The sequence below is a fragment of the Dermacentor andersoni genome, chromosome 7, assembly GCF_023375885.2.
Source record: "Dermacentor andersoni chromosome 7, qqDerAnde1_hic_scaffold, whole genome shotgun sequence".
NCBI classification, from domain to species: Eukaryota; Metazoa; Arthropoda; class Arachnida; order Ixodida; family Ixodidae; genus Dermacentor; species Dermacentor andersoni.
Genome location: NC_092820.1, coordinates 1,879,667 through 1,898,313, shown reverse-complemented (window position 1 = coordinate 1,898,313; position 18,647 = coordinate 1,879,667). Strand labels below are relative to the sequence as shown.

Genomic DNA, 18,647 nt, shown 5'->3' with positions numbered 1-18,647 from the left:
CCTTAGATATATGTAAAGCCTATGACAGCATTGAACATACAATTTTAACGAATCGGTTACAGAGCCATTGCTTTCCAGGCTATATTGTAGCATGGGTGCATGAATTTTTAAAAGACCGGGAGTTCTATTGTTTTCGAAGCGGCTATTCTTCCAGTAAATATAAGCAAACAAGAGGTGTGCCTCAGGGATCGGTACTTTCACCAGTATTATTTAATATTTTACTGAGCAGAATCCCCGTTCACCCAGCTGTCAGTACATACGTTTATGCTGATGACATTTCCTTTTTTGGTATGGCTAGCGACATATACTCTCTTTACGAAATACTGCAGTCGTACCTAAGGGAACTGGAAGGCTGGCTGGATAGCTTACACTTAAACCTGAATGCTAATAAGTGTGCTATCCTTGTTTTTCCCGTTAAAGACCCAGTATACATATCGCTTAACTATCATCTCGAAGATATCCCACAAGTAGAATCACTAAAATACCTTGGAGTGATTCACAACGGAAATCTTATTTGGCGGCCGCATATTGAATATATTGTGACAAAAGGAGCTTGTTCAATGGGCATTTTGCGCAAGTTGAACAACCGAAGAACAGGTATGCGAAGAAAATCCCTCTTGATGGTATATAAGATGTATGTTCGTCCGGTGTTAGAATTTGGATGCGTTTTATTCTCAGGTGTTCCAGCATACAAGCTTCGGCCGCTAGTTTTGTTGGAACGAGAGGCGCTACGTCTGTGCTTAGGCCTCCCAAAATACGTTTCGAATGCTGTATTATACCTGGAGGCAAGAATCCCACCCATAATATGCCGATTTCGCCTTCTAACAGTTCAGACTTTCCTAATGCTATATGAATCTCCATTAAACCGCCTTCAAATTATTTTCCTCTCTGATCCAGAATTATTTTTTACTATTCATTGGCCCAGGTTTCATAGACCACAGATTATATTTGTGCAAACATTACTTGAACCACTAAATGTGCGAATTCGCGAGGTGCTTCGTGATAATACGCATTCAAATTATCCAGAGATCAGGTTCGATGACATTTTCCCAAACCACGCGAAACTACTCCCTTGCGGCATCTTAAACGCTATGTTGCAAGACCACCTAAGCAGCCTAGAAACAAACGTTATCATTGCAACAGATGCCTCACAGTGCGAGGAAAAAGCTGGCATTGGAATATTTTGTCCTGCACTCGACTGGTCTTTTTCTTTAAGGTTACCTGATTTTGTGCCTATTTTTCTGGCCGAGTTGTTAGCAGTAATCCTAGCTTTACGTAAATTAGACCCAATTATTACAACGGCTGCCATTCTGACTGACTCCCTTTCAGTATGCTCTTGCCTTACCACTACTAATGAGTCACCTATGCTAAAACTATTCCGCTTACTAGTTCCAGCCCATGTGCGATGTGTTCATTTGATTTGGGTGCCAGGGCATAAAGGTTTGTTTTTTAATGAAACTGCTGATTCACTGGCAAATGCATCACTATCCGGCCCTGTTCTTCCTATTCTACCAGTGACAGCACAGATCACGGCGGCAAGATTTCGGATGCGATCAATGAGATTAGCCTTATCAAACCCACATTTGACTGCTTCTCCAGAGTATAAGCACCTGGCATTTCCCTGGCATAGCGAATCCTGTGACACAAAGATGCTTGAGGTCTGCCTCACCAAATTACGCTGCCGCATACCCTCGCTGAATTTCTACTTACACAGGTCCGGTTTGGTTCCCTCCCCCCTCTGTTCTTTTTGTAATGAGGAAGAGACGATACACCACTTTCTTCTATCTTGTCGCCGCTTTACTGCGGTTAGAAAAAGATGGTTGGAAATACCTTTTCGAAGAATGGGCCTGGACTTGACAGAACCTGCAATACTTTCGTTCGGAGCGTCCACTTTGTGATTCAGCCACACGGATGCATGCTTCGCTGTCCGAACATTCCTTATGGAATCTAAACGAATGCCCTGCTAAATTCTTTTATTTTTGTTTTTACTTTTAAGTTAATTATTACCCATTCAATATTACCTTCCTGATTTTATTTAACAGGTAATTCTGCGCTATTCAATGCTATTTCAATAGCTATTAGGAAATTTATGCTCCATAATAATTTCGAATAATCCACCCATCTCTTGGCCAATCCCCCATCGTGGGTAGGAGCCACACGCATCGCAGGCCACAACAACAACAACAACAACAACAACAAGGCATTCTTGATCTCCTGTGCCGAACGCGGCAGTTCTTTTTATTTACCCCCAGGGCACAAGTTAGCCCACAATAAATAGTTGTGTCTGGACTCCCTTAATTGTTCGTTACAATTCTGGTGGAAGTGCGGGGTAATGATTTCCAGCCCAATTCGAGTTGGAGAAAGCAGCCCGCAACCACGCCATCTCAGACACAACGAGTTCGCGCCGGTCCACCAGTGCACGAGTCGTCGCCTACGTGGTGAGCCGCCAGAGTTTCCTCTTTTGCCGGAGCAAACTATAATACCAGCAGCAGACAATCCTGAAATGACATCCCAGACAGCCTCAACCGGCATCGTCGTTGATCAGCCGCGAACGCCCTAGCCTTTTCACGGCGATACCTTCGAAGACGCCGACGACTGGTTGGAAGGCTTCGAGCGCGTCGCTGACTACAGTGGATGGGACGAAAACCGGAAGCTCCGCATCGTTTACTTCGCGTTGCAAGGCTGTGCGCGGACGTGGTTTGAAAACCATGAAGCTGTCCTCCGGTCATGGGATGACTTCCGACGGGAGCTGTTGGCCACGTATCCGAGCACAGACCGCCGGGAAAAAGCTGAAGCCGCTTTGCAAGCAAGAAGGCAACGAAACAACGAAAGCGTGGCAATGTATATCGAAGATATGTCCCGCTTATTCCGCCGGGCCTATCCGAGCATGAGCGAGGACAAGAAGCTTCGGCATCTGATGCGCCGTGTGAAGCAGGAGCTTTTTGCCGGTTTGGTTCGCAGCCCTCCACGCACCGTCGCCGAATTCCGCTCCGAGGCGACAACTATGGAAAGGACTCTTCAACAGCGTGCGAGACTCTACAACCGCGATATGAACGTCGCCTCTGTGGATACGATGACGGCAATGTTCGGGAACAGCGTCGAGGTCTTACGAGAACTCATAAGATCTGTGGTTCGAGAAGAGCTCCAGAGGCAACAGCTGAACAACGGCCCCACAGCGGTCTCTTCGTTAGCAGAAGTGGTTCGCGAAGAAGTGAGACAAGCAGTCCGCGAACAGCACCCGCCAGCACAGCCCCAAGCGTCGTCACCGGTACGGCCGACGGTATCGTACGCCGAGGTACTCAGAGGATCTCCAGGACGTACTTTCGTCGCGGCAACTGCGCATGTACCCGAACCTCGGTTCTTGCCGTCTCCGCCGGAGACGAGATTCCGGAAGGCTGACATATGGCGCACTCCTGATAGAATCCCACTGCGGCGAAGCTGGTCATCTCTATAGTATGTGCGAATACCGCAGAGCGGGACTTCGGGGGTTTTCCGTAAACGCTCCTTGCCCAAGAAACGGTGAACGCCCTTTCGAGATCCAGGAGTATTTGTCAACACGCCAAAGCCCGCAGACTTCAGAGCAACATCAACCTCGGTCAACAGTGCCGCTGAGGTATCGATCACCGAGCCCGCGTCCATCCTCAAGCTCCCCAAGGCGACGCCCCCAAAGCCCACGTCGGGAAAACTAATACCGGCGACCTGTGGAGGTGAGGCCGCTGTCGACACAAGAACAGAGCTTCCAGCGCTGAACGACGGATGCGAGAGCAGTTGCGAAAAAAGTGACGTTGCTTCAGATTTATGTGTGTTTATAGACGGCTGTGAAATTACTGCTTTAGTAGACACAGGCGCAGACCACTCCGTTATGAGTAAAGTACTTGCCAGAAGACTGAAAAAAGTGCTGACACCTTGGAGAGGACCGCAAATTCGAACCGCCGGAGGACACCTTATTAACCCGGTGGGCAGGTGCACTTCTAGAATCGGAATACCCCAATGGACCACAAATAATCCACAGTACATCCGATGGACGTTTAGCGCCGGACGTTCGGACATCCACCGGATATCCCCAGAAATCCAGATGACATACGGCGGATATCTGAGGGACCGTCCCGTGCAAAAAAAAGGCGTTCAATCGGACATCCCGTGTATGCCCTTATCGGACATTCGGACATCCGTCGGACCTTAAAAATGGACGTTTTTAAAACTATATATCCGAACAATGTCCGCTGGATAAAACAATCTGGACATGGACATCCCAGGGACATTTGTGGGATTTTAAATGCGGATATTTATTACAGAAACGTCCACGAGATGTACAGAGGACATCCATGATAAATCCGGGATTTATTCATTGTTCGGTTTTGTTGGGGTGTCACCTTGCTGGTACTGCGGCTTTTTCAATGCTTTAGAAGCTGTCTATACCCAAGAACCAATGTACCAGTTACAGGGATATGCTGCACTTCCTTTACTGTGAAAATTGCATCCACAAATAATTAAGTGCCGCTAAAGGAACTGGGACCATCTTACTGGTGCAGGTTGCAAAGGTGAAAATGTACGTGGACACAACATCCACGGCAGAAGCACACGTTGCAAACTGGCACATTCAACATATTTAATGTAAGTTCCATTGGTACACAGGCATCAGAAATGTATATGTGCAGCTTCCAAATGCACAGAATAAGCCAGAATATGCATTATGTATCAACTCCAATAGTCATCAAAGTTGTAGATATTAAGCTGCATGAATGTGAAATCAAATGATGTAATAAGCCTTTTAATGAAACTTGCTCAGCTTTTTAGGATGGCCTAACTGAGGCATAGACTTGCGCATAAACTGCAGAAACATTGGATCTTTATTTAAAAAGCATACTGTAAGAACATGCCTGTGTGCTTGGCACAGCAAAACATAACCTGTGCCTGAACACATTAAAGAAATGCCCATAAGGACCCACAAGAAATTGAAAATCACAAAAGATGCCAGCAGGAGTATATGTTAACATTGACAAGATCAGTACAGGGGCACAGAAGAGAACTAAAGATTTTTCTTGAAGTGACCTTAACACAGAAAAATTCTAATTGTCAACTTAATGCAGTGATGTACATACACTTTATAAAGGAAAAAGACTAGAATAAACTGACTGCATTGGTACCTGAACTGTGATATCAAAAATATAACTAAACAAACAGTACAAGAGAACAAGAAATATCTGGCACAATGACTATGCACACATTTTCTTGCAAAAAAGCACATAATGGCATCTTCGCAACAACAGCAATGCACATGATGCAAAAACAAACTGGCTGTTTCATTGGCTCAATGACTAGATGTTAAACTTGCATATAGGCTGTGGTAGCACTTCTACCTTGTAAAACTGTAGACGTACCCATCAGACTTCACAGAAAAGTTCTTTTGTACAAAGAACAATGACACTTCACTGGAAGCAACTTACATATGCACGAAAGTGACTAGAATCCTCCCATAATACAAAATATATCATAAAAGTATCTTGCACAAAAGTTCTGTACTAAAACACACTAAGAGCACTTCAATAAAGCGCATCCTTGCTTTTATAAGCAAGATGCTCACAGTATAGGACACAGATGACCAAAACATTAAAAAAAAATTTTGTCTTGCTAAAAGTATCTTGCACAAAAGTCTATACATATGCGCAACAATAGTCCCACAAGTATGGCTTTACAGCAGCAGCAATATAAAAGGAATCTTCCATGACATAAAAATTATATAAAGTAAAAAGCTCTCACAAGTTATTTTACACAGGCACAATATTGGTCTCACGAAGGGGTAGCTTTGCAGAGGCAGCAACATGCATAATAAAGGCAGAGGTTAGAAAAACCCTCAAGATCCAGTGACAAAAAGTGCTTTGGACAAAGGAAAAATAATAGCATCTTACAAAAGCATGTCTTTGCAATGGAGGCGATTCTCAGCCCATCAAGCACACAAAAAGACAAGAGGGAAAGGCCTGTCCAGCATTTTTTGCAATGAGTGGTTGGCCTTTACTATTTCCAGTAAGGTCCAAGGGTTAGCCCACTGGTAGCATGAACACACCAGCATGTGTTTCCACAGTAGTACACCACAGTGACGTTATCACACAATAGGCCAGTATGTGTTCATTTCACAGATAGAGCACGGCAGAACACGACACTAGCATAATGCAACAGGAGCAGCTTGTTTGCTATACTTATGCACAGCATGCTTCAGTGATGCCCGTATATGTCGGGGTCAGTCCAAGCTGCAATTGCAGGATAAAAAAGCTAACATATTTATTTGGTCTTTTGAGGGTTCCTCTAAATTGCCACTAAGGCATGCGTCGCAGTCTTTTCATTCCTTGCGCTCAGAAACAGGAAATGGCTGGGATTCTCACAGCCATGCAAAGATGACAGATTGTGGACACTTCACAGCAGGGCTACAGTAAGCGTGGCATTTATGCAACAGTGAATGTGACACTTACGACGGTGGCCTACAGATACAAGCAAAGGATTCAGGATCCTCCTTGCGAGCATAGGTCTCAGGCAGATGAGCAAGACTGCAAAACAGTCAAATTTATTCCTGGCAAGCCAACCGCTTCTGTGCAGAGAAACCTGGGCAACGATCCCACGGAATACACTGCCTTAGCGTTTCACACATGCATGTGGTTTTTGCCGCTTGTGCACTGCATTGTGCACGAACCATGCACTGGTGTGTTTATGCTAACAATGGGTGGACATGTAGATGCACATACAGAACAGACAGAAATACTCTGAAATACTGAGGTAAAAAAGATCTTGCGTCTAATGTAAGTATTTCGCACGCAAGTTTTGTACAGTAGCAGAATAACAGCATTTCAGAAAACCATGGCTTTGCAATGGTAGCAATTTCACCAACACAGAAGACTGCCATGACATTAAAAAACAAGAACAATAAAAAGTTCTCGCACACAAATTCTGCATAAAACCATATTGATGGAGCCTAGCAAGAGCATGACTTTGCAAGTGATTTGACAATGCAGATGACAGGCAGAATCCTTCCAATGCATGAAAAAAAAATTCTGCAAATGCACTGTGCAAAGTTAAAAAAAAAGATCCCTGAGTAGCTGCCTCTAGTCCACGAAACATGCCTTGGCGTAGCCCAGCAGATCCCCAATGTTCCACCAGATGCACACGCCCACAACCAAGCAGCCTCCGATGCCTGTGCAGTCTTCAGGTCATAGCTGCAGTGCTTTACAATGGAATGGCCTCCACTTATTCTGCATGAAAGTAAAAGAGCAGAATGATAAAAAAATGTGAGGTTTGGGGAAACAAACGAGTACAAGCCTGCTTTGTGGATAATGATCAAGCCATTGCAAAATCAACATCCTGCTCATATGAGTGGTGACCTGAAGGGGCCAGCCATGCTGTAGACAGCTGGTTTTAGCTTTCAAAGGGCACTTTTGCACTCAAATCAGATGCAAAAATGCAGTGGCACTCATAGGAAACGTGCATGCATACAGCATTATAATGCATCTCACTGGTCTCCCACTCTGTTCTAATCTAGTGTACGTCCCTACATTCACTTCATTCAGGTACACCTGTGCTATGAAGATTGTTACTCATGGGAGAGCTTCCTGTTTATACAGCAGAAGTGGTACCCATATTTATAGAGATCAAACCTGCATGCCAAACCTCTGTGGTGCATCATCTAAGCTGCTGTATTCATGTACACTTGGGATAGCAGTTGGCAAGGGCATACTTAAGAAGTATGGTCAACATAATGCCTCTCCCAATCCCTTTTTGATAAACCTGTTAGTGCTGCGAGTGTTCGTCCCACCCACACAGCAAGTTAGGCTTATGTGCTACGAGTATGACTGCAGCATGATCCTAGGTAATACGCAACTATTAGGTCTTTTTCTTTTCATTCTTAATGCAAAAAATGCACAGGCTTGACTTTAATACACCATTTATCACTTCTAACCTAAAATCACAGCTGATGCATGCTGAACTAGAGCTGTCTTTTATGCCAGCTACATTCATGGAAGGCTCCTCTAAAAGCAGAGACTGAACTATGTACACATACATAAATGAAGTACAGGCAACAGTAAATTTTTAATTCAGAAAACCAGCTAACTACTAGCAGTGTAGTCATACTGGCCTACATTTAGGCTGCTTTAAAATATCAGTCTTGATCACAATGCAGAAGCTTGAGCTAAGCTATAAACAGTTCCAACTGAGCCATGCAACTCAGCTGGAGAAACCCATGTCCATTTCTAGTGGAAAGCCACTGTGGCCACTATTATGATGTGAATTCATGTTGCTAAGTGATAATTTAATTTACTTATTTCATTTTTTAAGTTTTTTTCTAAAAGTGCCCAAGAACAGCTATTATGCCTTAATATTGTTGCATTTCTGTTACACAAAGAACACAAAACCAAAAAACAAAACATCTCAAACAACAGCGGTACAAAGTGCAACAAAAAATTGAATTAATCAAATACACGAGCCAGATAATGAGCAAATAGTAGAGCTAATATATCAAGATCACGATGCAAGGTACTTTGTTGTGTTACAAGAGATTGTTATAGCGTTAGAGGTGCAAGAGGAATTCACATATAAAATGCTAGGATTAAGCAATTTAGGGCCAGGCATGCATAACGTTACAGCTCACAGTAACTGCGGACAGAAGAAGTGTTTGCGAATTAGTTTATACAAGAATAAGTAATCACGGTATTTCCGCCTTATTTGTGGGGGTCTAATATTATACATGCGCAGTACACACTCGTAGGCATAAGATACACGGCGTCCAAGAAATGGATTGTACAGGACACAAATGAAACATCACTGAACACATCCAGTTTTTGCAACATTAGTCAGTCAAATTAATACAGTTCCATACAACAGAACTAAACTTTAGCTTCGAGCGGACAAACAAAGAATACGAGAGAATAACACAGCTCACATTCGTAAACTCTTTACTCTATTTACTCGCATAATGATCGCACCCCTGAATTTTGTTGTCAAAATTTGATTTTTTTTGCTTTCCCCTGTAATGATCGCACCCTGAACTTGTCACAGCGATATGTTGTGTGCCAAGTCTAGCTAACGATGATTGCGCTTACCATCTGTCGAATGCTATGTGAACAACTCTTGAAGACATACCAAGTGATCTGCACACACCCAACTTTCTCTTTCTTAACAGATGCCTCATTTCATTCCTTTCATCACTTTCCACACTTCCATCAAAAAAAAAAGCTACAACCAAACTTGTCTCGGCTTTATTATTTGTAGGCTTTATAATGGTTTTGGTCAACAACAACACAAAGGGCGCCTTTCGATTCTTCTCGTATGCACTCGTAGGCACGCAACAAATCGCGAGTGGCAACGATAGTGGTCACGTTTGCACTGATACGTTAGAAGTGTACCCTATTAATACGCCGACGCTCGTAACGCAGCTAAGATATTCGCCCACCCTTAGCGGAAACGTGCCGTACTAGGATAGCAGTGAAGACAAATGCCGCAGTTTCCACAGCGTGCCCGCCATGTGTTTCTATGTCACTGGCAGCTAAGCGTGCCCCTCTCTGTTTCTGTCCTCTCAAATTGGACATGGCTACGCTACTGTCGCAAACTTGCCGATATTAACGATATTATTCATTACTGATACGGAAGAAACTGTTTCAATGCACGTTAATGTACTCACAAGAAGAAAAATAATCGCGTCCAGCTTGCTCTGCCGGCCACCATTTTTGTTTTGGTGTCCCGCACTGACAGCAGCAGCTGCCTGCTTGTCATCCCACAGCAAATGCGGGATAGAATTCTTTTCGTGGGAAATTTAACCTGAATTGCACCCCTGAATTTGCATAAATTTTTTTGACAAAAAAGTGCGATCATTATATAAGTACGGTCATCTTTGATATAAGGCCTAACTTTCCGTAGAATGCATTAACGATGCTTGAAGCATGTTCTTCGAAAGTTAGCCGGAAGTCAACCAATATTTTTTAGTCGCGCTTACAACTCGCTCTTCTCAAAGGAATGTTATCAAGTGAGTATTCGGATAGTAAAGGGTACATTCTGCGATTAAAGAAATCAACAAGCGGCACCGCCTCTCAAGCTGCTGAAAATCGGTGGGGTAAAAACATACCTTGAGGCAGGCAGACCTCAGCGCTTGGCTTCTTATGGCTGCCGGCCCTTTCTGGAGCATGCCTTAGCCACGATTTGATGGTGTCTTCAATATCGTTAGTGCTGCCTTCTGTCATCCGTCTTGCAGCAACTGAAATAAGCAAGTTCCCACTAATGGTGAGAATAGCAAATATACCTTGGAATGTTAAGATGAAGCTTTACTTCACTAAGGTATCGTATGCGCCTTGTACGTCCGATTGTTTTTTTTTTTTGTGTGTCCGTGTCCTTTATGCACAACTGTACATACGAAGCTATAGCTCGGGCCCAACTCTAATGCTGTGAAGAAGCACCTATGAAGCAGCACCTAGACTGTTTTGTATGGGATTTATTGAATTTGCGAGAGAAAATTAAGGTCTAGTCACTGCTGGAAGCAAAATTTTGATTTAGGGTGTAATTTTTTACAAGGATTTAAAAAAAGCTTTACAAATATATAACTCTGCATCAGACATATCGCATTTCAGTAAATTTTATTTTATATAGATCACCTAAAGCAGACAAAGTTGAGGGAGAAATTTGCTGCAGCTTACATGAAATTGTTAGAACGTCTACACGGGTTTTGGAAATGTCCTATTCACTAATAGGTAGTATATTTGAGATCGATGTGAAATGTATCAATTTTGTCTGATTTAGGCGTACTGTTAGGTCCAGCTTACAGAATTGCAATAAAATGAATTACTGAGATACAGTTATGAACTTCACAGTTTAGTTCAAATTTTGTAAAATTTAGGAATCTTGTAAAATATTTGACGCCATGAATAAAAATCTGTTTGCTACAGTCACTAGATTTTAACTTTTTCCTTTAAAAGTAACTTCATGAATTTCATTGCAGTGACTGCGAGAAAAATGATTTCTGCTTTTCCATGTGGTTAGATAGCAGCACCCGAGCGAAAGCTTCCCTTTAAGAAAAATGCATAAAAAGAACAAAACACATAAAAGGCAGACTTCACTGTGTAAGAAATGGAACTTGAAAAGCTCTAATGAAATCCCAACAAGCAACGCTGGTGATATCTTTTAGACTAACTGACAACTATACACCAGGTAGCAAAATAGAGAGGAGAATGCAACTAATCCTTACTAATATACCTCATGCTAGACACTATTATTTTCATCAGCCACCACCAGGTGATCGACAACACACCCAAAAGCTATCATTACAATAGCTCAGTGCACTGGAATAAAAGGACTTGTGTGGCAGCAAAGGTGATTGCTCAACACCACCAGCCTTCGCTAACATCGTGTCCACTCATATGAATCGCTTCCCAGTAGCCAGCGATATACGAGGACCTGGTGCAGCAGCAGTGATGCTGTAGATGACCCAAAGCCACACTGCGCTTGGTGTGTACAATATTGAACTGTTTGCACTAAACCACTGTGTAATAAAAGGCTTAATAGCTGTCTATCGAAAGCATAAATTAAGTTCATCCTAGTGCTCGTACTCATTAAAAGATATAAAGAGAAGTTTCAACTCACCAATAATTGCAGCTGTAGTCTTCAGACTAGAGAAACTAAGTTTCCCCTTTCGGCCAACCCACGAAAAAAGTGTGGCCAGGTCATCATGAAGGGTGTATGCAAGAATACGCTTTGTAGCTGCACTGGCATTTCTCCCTCCAAGGTCTCTGAACTCGCGAACCTGCAAAAAACAGATTTCGAGTAAATGTGTGCGATCACAGAAAATGAAAACTAAATGTATGGCTATGCCAGTTGGAAAACGCCTGCTGCATGGCATCGTTGGCAAACATGTTCACAAAAGAAGCTGTCATGCAGCACTCTCATGCCATAGAAACAGCAAGTCTTAGTGTTATTTTCTTCAGCATACAGCAACTCCAAGCAAAGAGACCTATAAGAAGTTACGTATTCATTAACATAGCCTTGTGGTGCAGAAGACTAGGTGTGTCTTCTTTGCACTCTGCCAAGAATAGCTGCTGAAACCATTCCACTGCACAATCAGGCTATTACACAACTGCCACAGTGGCAGAGACTGGTCAGCGGCTTCCTGTTTGCTACTTTCCACTAATGTAGCCACATTTCTATGCAGACCATTATGCATATGCATCAGCTCACACCTAATCAACAATACCATGCCATAGGTAGGATGACACAGTTGATGCAGCTAAGTGACATGTCAGGGCTTAAGGTCTGCATATTCCCCAGGCAATTTTTCAAGAAAAATTGACAATTGGAAGATGCAACTCTAAAGCCACAGGGGTAAAAAATAACTAAATTCTGGAGTGTTATGTGCCAAAACCACGATGATTATATGGCACACCGTAGTGGGGGACTCCAGGTTAATTTTGACCATCTGGGGTCCTTTAATGTGCACCTAGCATAAGGTACATGAATGTTTTTGCACTTCTTCCCCTTTGAAACCACCTGGATAAGGTCAATCAGACCACCTGTGATCAGTTCACTGTGTGGCTGTGTTCCAAGACATAAGCTTTACAGAGTAGATGGTAGAATAGTGCAATGAATACCAGCGCTGTAATGGAGGGGTGTGACAGATTTTAATTTCAGATATGTAGAGATGTTCTTCCTTTGTTGGTAGAAATTTTAGCATTCCAACAAAGCAATAGCTCATAATTATGAATTCAGTGTATCTAAGCTCAGAAGTTGCTGGAAGATGTTTGTAAAATGCAACCTTGCCAGTAAGTATTCTGTGCATTGGGCTTATCTCAAGTAGGGTTTATGTTGGCGCATACTGTCGTGCATACTTTAAGTCATTCAGCATACATCAGTCGTAACTGCAAATGGTTTTCAGTACAGACACAGAAATCTCATTCTTAAGCATACATTCAGCAACTGCAGCGTGCATTGTCCCTGTGCAAGTTATGTTCGCAAGATTATTTCTGTACAGCTACGCTAACCTCATATGCACTGACCTGTTTCATGCAACAGCATGCAGTTGTAACTACAAGCAACAGGGGCGTACACCACTGAATATTTTTTTTTTTGCATTCAAATGCTCTCTATTGTCTATGCTAAATTCAGGAAAACTACGTACCAAACTCGCAGTCTTCTCTTTGTCCAGGCTTTCATCAAAAGCCATAAAATCTTCCAAGCTGCGGAAGGGGCACTCGATGAGTGGATCAGTTCCACCAAGAGGCTGCTTTACATACATGTTGCACAACTTTTCAAGCAAATCCCCATGGTGTTGTTGCGTAAAACGCACGATGTTGAGCAGTCTGAGCACATGCTTCTTGAAGCCTTCAAACACAAAAGGAAGGAAATGTGGCAGTCAGGAACCAAACCAGGTAGGCATTTCATAGGCCATTTTTTTTCTCATCACAGATTACAGGCAATTATTTTTGCAAGGTATGTTGGAATGTAAGAGTGTCTTTGATTAGTACACTTTAGGTAAAGAAATGTCCTTTCATAAAAACATTTTGATGTGCTACTAAAATATCAGACAATTTTCTAACTGCTAGCAATTTATTCTGAAACAAAGAACATTGCATTGTTCCAGAAACTGGCAACTTCTCACACATCAGCAATACAAAATAAGGCACAATCAAGTTGCAACATATAACGAATTCATAATGCTTTGCACCATGCCTGCTACATTGAACCTAATGAGACAGATGCACCCTTCCTTGGAATGGCTTGAGGCCATGGAACAACATAGATTTGAAACAGGGGTCTCAATAAATAGCCTCTTTACAACAGTCTGAACACGCACACATTGCCTTTGAAGCTTTTGTGACTGCACGTATGCGCTACTACACGAACTTCAGTGCAAGACACAATGCAACAAAACAGTGTTGATGCAATGGGTGTTTAGGCACACAGTGAAAAAGAAACTGCGTATTTGAAAGTTTATGTAAGTAATGCCATCACACGTTAAAGTACGTTCACAACTTTAAAAAATTTTGTAGTGAAGTATTATAGTACAATGAAAGCTTACTATTGTTTGAAAGTTCGTCAGGGGAACCTGAGGGTACACAAGTCCGTTGGTCACCTGCACAGTAAAGAATAGTGAGCATTTAATGCATGCTTGTACTTTGCACTAATATCAAAGGCTGTCACATTGTGGGACCCCAGCCCATTTAACATTCTACCAGAACTGCTCATCTCCAGGTTGTCGCTAGCAGCTGCAAAGTGCATTCCAGTTGTGAAGTTAGGAACAAGCCACAGATACACCTTAGAAACTTTCTTGGCTTACATACACATGAAGTTAAACATATGACAGAACTGCCACATTAAAAATTATAGCCCTTCACTAAAAAAAACCCAAAAGCAAGATTTATCAAAACTCACTGTGTGAGCTAGAGCCACCTGCAGTGTGTGATCTGGAGCCATCTGCACTGTGTGAACTAGGGCCACCTGCACCACCTTGCGGCATGTCATTCACATCTGCAGAGAGTGATTGCAGTGAACCTGTGAATGCATAGCTATAGCGAACATATGTCATGTTATTGATACACATATATGGTAGACATGCCATAGGATGCTCCAAAATGCAAGAGTGCTAAGCAAATGATTGCAGTTGCAGTCTGCATTTTGTTTACATATTCAATATCATAGGTTGGCATACCAACTCATCAGTGCATTGACTTGCATTCTCTGTGCTCACTTTACAGACATGATGTAAAGTTTTAGTGAGTTCACAATTTGCTTGCAACACACCATGGACATTTCAATTTTATAAGCTCATTTCTTTCTTTTCGTGGTGTTTTATGTCCCAAAGCTATATACCATCTATCAAAGGCACTGAAGTATGTTTTCTGAACTTGGGCCACCTAGGGTCCTGTAATGTGCACCCAATGCGCAATGCATGTGTTAATGCATCCCGCTCCAAATCATATTGCAGCTCAAAATTGAGCCTGCAACCTCATGCCCAGAACAGTTTCTTTTTTACATTCTAAAGACTAATGTGTCTGTGTAATTTCACACCTGCACATAGCTATGCAAATCGCTCCTCTAATACATCAAGACAGTTTGCAAATGAATTGTAAGAAGGTAACCTCAAGCTTTAGCATTAAAACATTCAATACACATAATAAATAATGAAGCAAGTCAGCTAACTATATGACATGACCCATTATCCAATTCAAAACTAAATCATGCTGGTTTATCAACATAGCTGCCAAGAGCCTACTTCTCACTTGAACAGAAGTTTAACACCCTAACAGCATAAACTGAAATTCAAACACGAAATAACTGGCCAGAACGCTTGCTTTACATTGCTATATAGATGGGTCATGTACAATGGCTTGCAAGTCTGTTTATGAGCAAACAGTAGCCACAAGTGTACGTTCTTTAATGCGGGTGAACCTAGATATGAAATAATACACTGCTGTCACAAGTGCTTAGGTTTGAATTTATGCCAAAAGTAGACGTTACGTTGCCATGCAAAATGAAACACAAACCAAAATCAACAAGGAAACGTATGACCATTCCTTGATTTGTCAGCCCATATGTCGAAGCCCTCACAGGTGACAACAAGAACAATTCAATTAATGGCTTATATTACACAATAGGGAAGCACTTTTTTCTTTGTGGATTAGGAAGCTCAAGCTAAAATAGATTTGCACTGTATTACCATTGAGGCACTATCTATAAAATGTCAGTCACATACCTTCAGACTCTTCACAGCTGTCTTGCTGCACTGAAGAAGCAGAAGAGAGGCCTGGGAAATAATAACTCACCAGTAAGCGAAATATATTAAATTTACTTTTTAACTGCTAAGTGTCAGGATACCATAAGTAGCAGAAACAAGTATTTTGAATTCACCTAGTGGGAAGTTGCTTGGTGGAGCTGGAATTTGCTTGCTGGAGCTTTGCTTGGCCTTCTTGGGTGGCGGTGGTGTGTCAGGCTCATCCGAGTCAGACCACTGAGCTGGTGGCCTCCTTGTCCTTTTTCCTTGAGACATTTCCGATCCTGTGCCCAGGTCTGATGTATACTGGCTGTCATTAAGTTTGGCCCTTGCTTGTTCATATGTTGCTAAAACAAAAATTCCACATTCAACTGATTTGTATAGAACAAAAAAGGCTTTTATGTACACGATACATACCAAATACCCCTTTCACTGCTACGCTGTAGCACTTCCAGAAGGTGTCTGGTGGTACAGATTTCTTTACTAAGGATGTCACTCTGTTGCCTTTGAGGTTGTCTGGCCACGCACACTTGTCACCCTCCACCCAGGTCACTGGCACCACCTCCACCTGTTTGTCCTCAACGAACTCAGCGATCACATAAGCCATCTGAAAAATGAAGCGTCAGAAGTATTCAATGGTGGCGAAACAAGGGAAGCCTCTGCCTGGAACCAGTGAAAAAGCATTTTCCCAAGGGACTTGCCTTCACCATAATGACGTCTTCTTTAAATGTTGGCTGCAGCCAAGGACAGCCGTTTTACTAAAGTTCAAGTATTTCAAGCCCTTTGGCTTGTTTGAATGTCGGCTGTAATAAGCCACATTATGGATCGTTGCACCTATGGACCAACTATCCCAGCAGCAAGTTGTGATGGGAGCGGTATGTGTCACCAAGCCATTTAATCTTAGTGCCAGTCAATGGCCATTCCCAATGAGATCCGATTATCCTTGCCCAACATGATCTGGCTCTCCATCCTATGCCTGCGAATTTTCTAGTGGCATCCTACTACTTTGTCGAAGTGTCCTGCCCTTGGCACTCATTTTGCTACTCTTATAGACCAGCTGTCTGCGCCAAGCATTAATCAGCCACCAGGCCCAAGACCACAAACCACATATGACAGGCATTTGTCACAAACAGCCAATAAATAACCTTGAAAATAAAGGCATAACATGGCAGCATTCTGCCAATACTAACCTGTGGAAATATGGTTGAGCAGAATAGGACTGTGCGGTGAACTGCCCTACAGTGAGTGTGCATGGGTTAATTACAGGATTATTTGAGGCTTATTTCTTTCATTGCTCACTGTTACCCTCCTTTTCACTGCATGTTTCACAAATAACTAAACGTTACGTAAGGTAAGCCACTAAGGGCTGCAAAAACTCCAGGATTATGAAAATGCACTAGACTAACCTCTATAAATTTGCAGATATTATTTGAAGTTTCCGCGAATGCTAGCTAAATCTAGGCCTTTAAATTGTGTGAAGCTCTGGAATAACCAGAAACTTTCCATTCAGTGGCAGCTACACCATTTTTTGGAGGTTGTGCAGGGGCCAAGGCTTCAGGCCCGATAGCCCTGATACAACCTAAATGCCCATTCTGGAAGACTCAAAGGGTAAAGAATAGAAATCTTCCTTGATGAGAAACTCTTGGCCAATTGTGCATGGCTGCTTAGACCCTCTGATATAGGCTATGTTTTTTGCCAGAACAACATGGCCATCCTGTGCAAAGCAGTTGTCTCTTTTAGACAATGCAATTGTATATGCATCCCATGACAGCCTTTCATATTCAGGAGGGCAGCATTCCGGCAGCAGTTCTCCTCGACTGTGAGGACGGCTAAAATGTACAGGAATTTCATCCCATGTCTGTCTGCGTGTCCAAGACTGGCTCTCTACCATCCTGTTGCGCAGCTGCTCCAAGGGTTTTCCATGCTTGCGCAACTGCCTCTTGAGCACCTGCATGTTGTTCTCAAATGGGAAGGCACTGAAGGAGTCTAGCTCTCCATGTATTTTAGCATCAGAAGCAAGATGTATGAGGCTGTGCACGTTGAAAGAAACATGCTCGTCACCATACAATTCGCGGAAATGTGAAACAAAGCATCTCAAGAGCTCATCGGCATAACCAGCATGCTCACGACACAGCTCCTTGTTTGCAAGTATAGATAATGACGCATGGAGCAGCAAAAAGTGCTGGTATAGATCATCTCGAAGGCCGAACTTGAGAAGCAACGGGCCTGTGTAGAATACAAAAAGTCTGAACTCGACTGCCTTCCAGCGGTCGAGCTCATCGAGTCCGCGTGGCCTACGGGGAAATTCACTAGGGATGTGAGGATTTAGCAGCTTGCTCTTTTCATTGAATGTGTGCCTATCGAGAGGTCCCAAACGAACCCGCAGTGGTCCAGAAATCCACAACTGGAGCAATTTCCGCATGACACCCAGTAATGCAAGATGCATGTAATCAAGTGGGAGGTCATTTACAATGTCAATGGGCAGGTCCAACAGGCCAGATTCTCCCTTGTGATGTTCAACATCATGCTGCTCCCTGAAACTCTCATCCGTTCGTAATGGACAGTCCATGTCGCAAAATACTACTTTTCCATTGATGTAAGATCCCTCGACTGTACACTTTGCGCAACCACTGTACCCTCCATGGCCTTTTGTCATAGTAACGAAAGCTCGCGCTGGAGCATCACAGATGACCGAGCCAACTGTCACCTGAACAGTGTCGCCATTGATATTCACACCTTGCACAAGCAAAGTTTGCAGCTCTCGAACAAAAGGCCTCAGGAAATCATTAGACGAGGATGGCTTAGACTGTCCAGCAAACGCACCCACAACAAATGGGGGCACATTGCCGCAACCACGGGGTAAGCACTGTATGGGCCACAGTTGCATTTTGGAGCTCTTTGACAAGGGGAGGCC

At 43.0% G+C, this 18,647-nt stretch overlaps 1 protein-coding gene across 1 annotated transcript; it reads right to left on the bottom strand.

Moving 5' to 3' along the window:
• Positions 1-4,832: 4,832 nt before the first annotated feature.
• On the bottom strand, positions 4,833-17,230 carry LOC126535708 (uncharacterized). Its single transcript, XM_055073266.2, has 10 exons — positions 16,924-17,230; positions 16,151-16,340; positions 15,871-16,080; positions 15,716-15,766; positions 14,395-14,490; positions 14,042-14,095; positions 13,142-13,344; positions 11,614-11,773; positions 10,106-10,234; positions 4,833-7,241 (listed from the first exon to the last, which is right to left on the bottom strand). The coding sequence occupies exons 1-10, from the start codon at positions 16,984-16,986 to the stop codon at positions 7,237-7,239; spliced, it is 1,161 nt and encodes a 386-aa protein (XP_054929241.1). The 5' UTR covers positions 16,987-17,230; the 3' UTR covers positions 4,833-7,236.
• Between the last annotated feature and the right edge of the window lie 1,417 nt (positions 17,231-18,647).

Bases quoted from the DNA above. Each gene is read 5' to 3' on its own strand.
- LOC126535708 (XM_055073266.2), bottom strand. From the start codon at position 16,986: ATGCACACTCACTGTAGGGCAGTTCACCGCACAGTCCTATTCTGCTCA. The intron at 16,081-16,150 runs GTATGTATCGTG...TTTTTGTTTTAG, and splicing joins AGCAGTGAAAGGGGTATTTG to CAACATATGAACAAGCAAGG. The intron at 11,774-13,141 runs GTACGTAGTTTT...TGTTTTTTGCAG, and splicing joins AAGAGAAGACTGCGAGTTTG to GTTCGCGAGTTCAGAGACCT.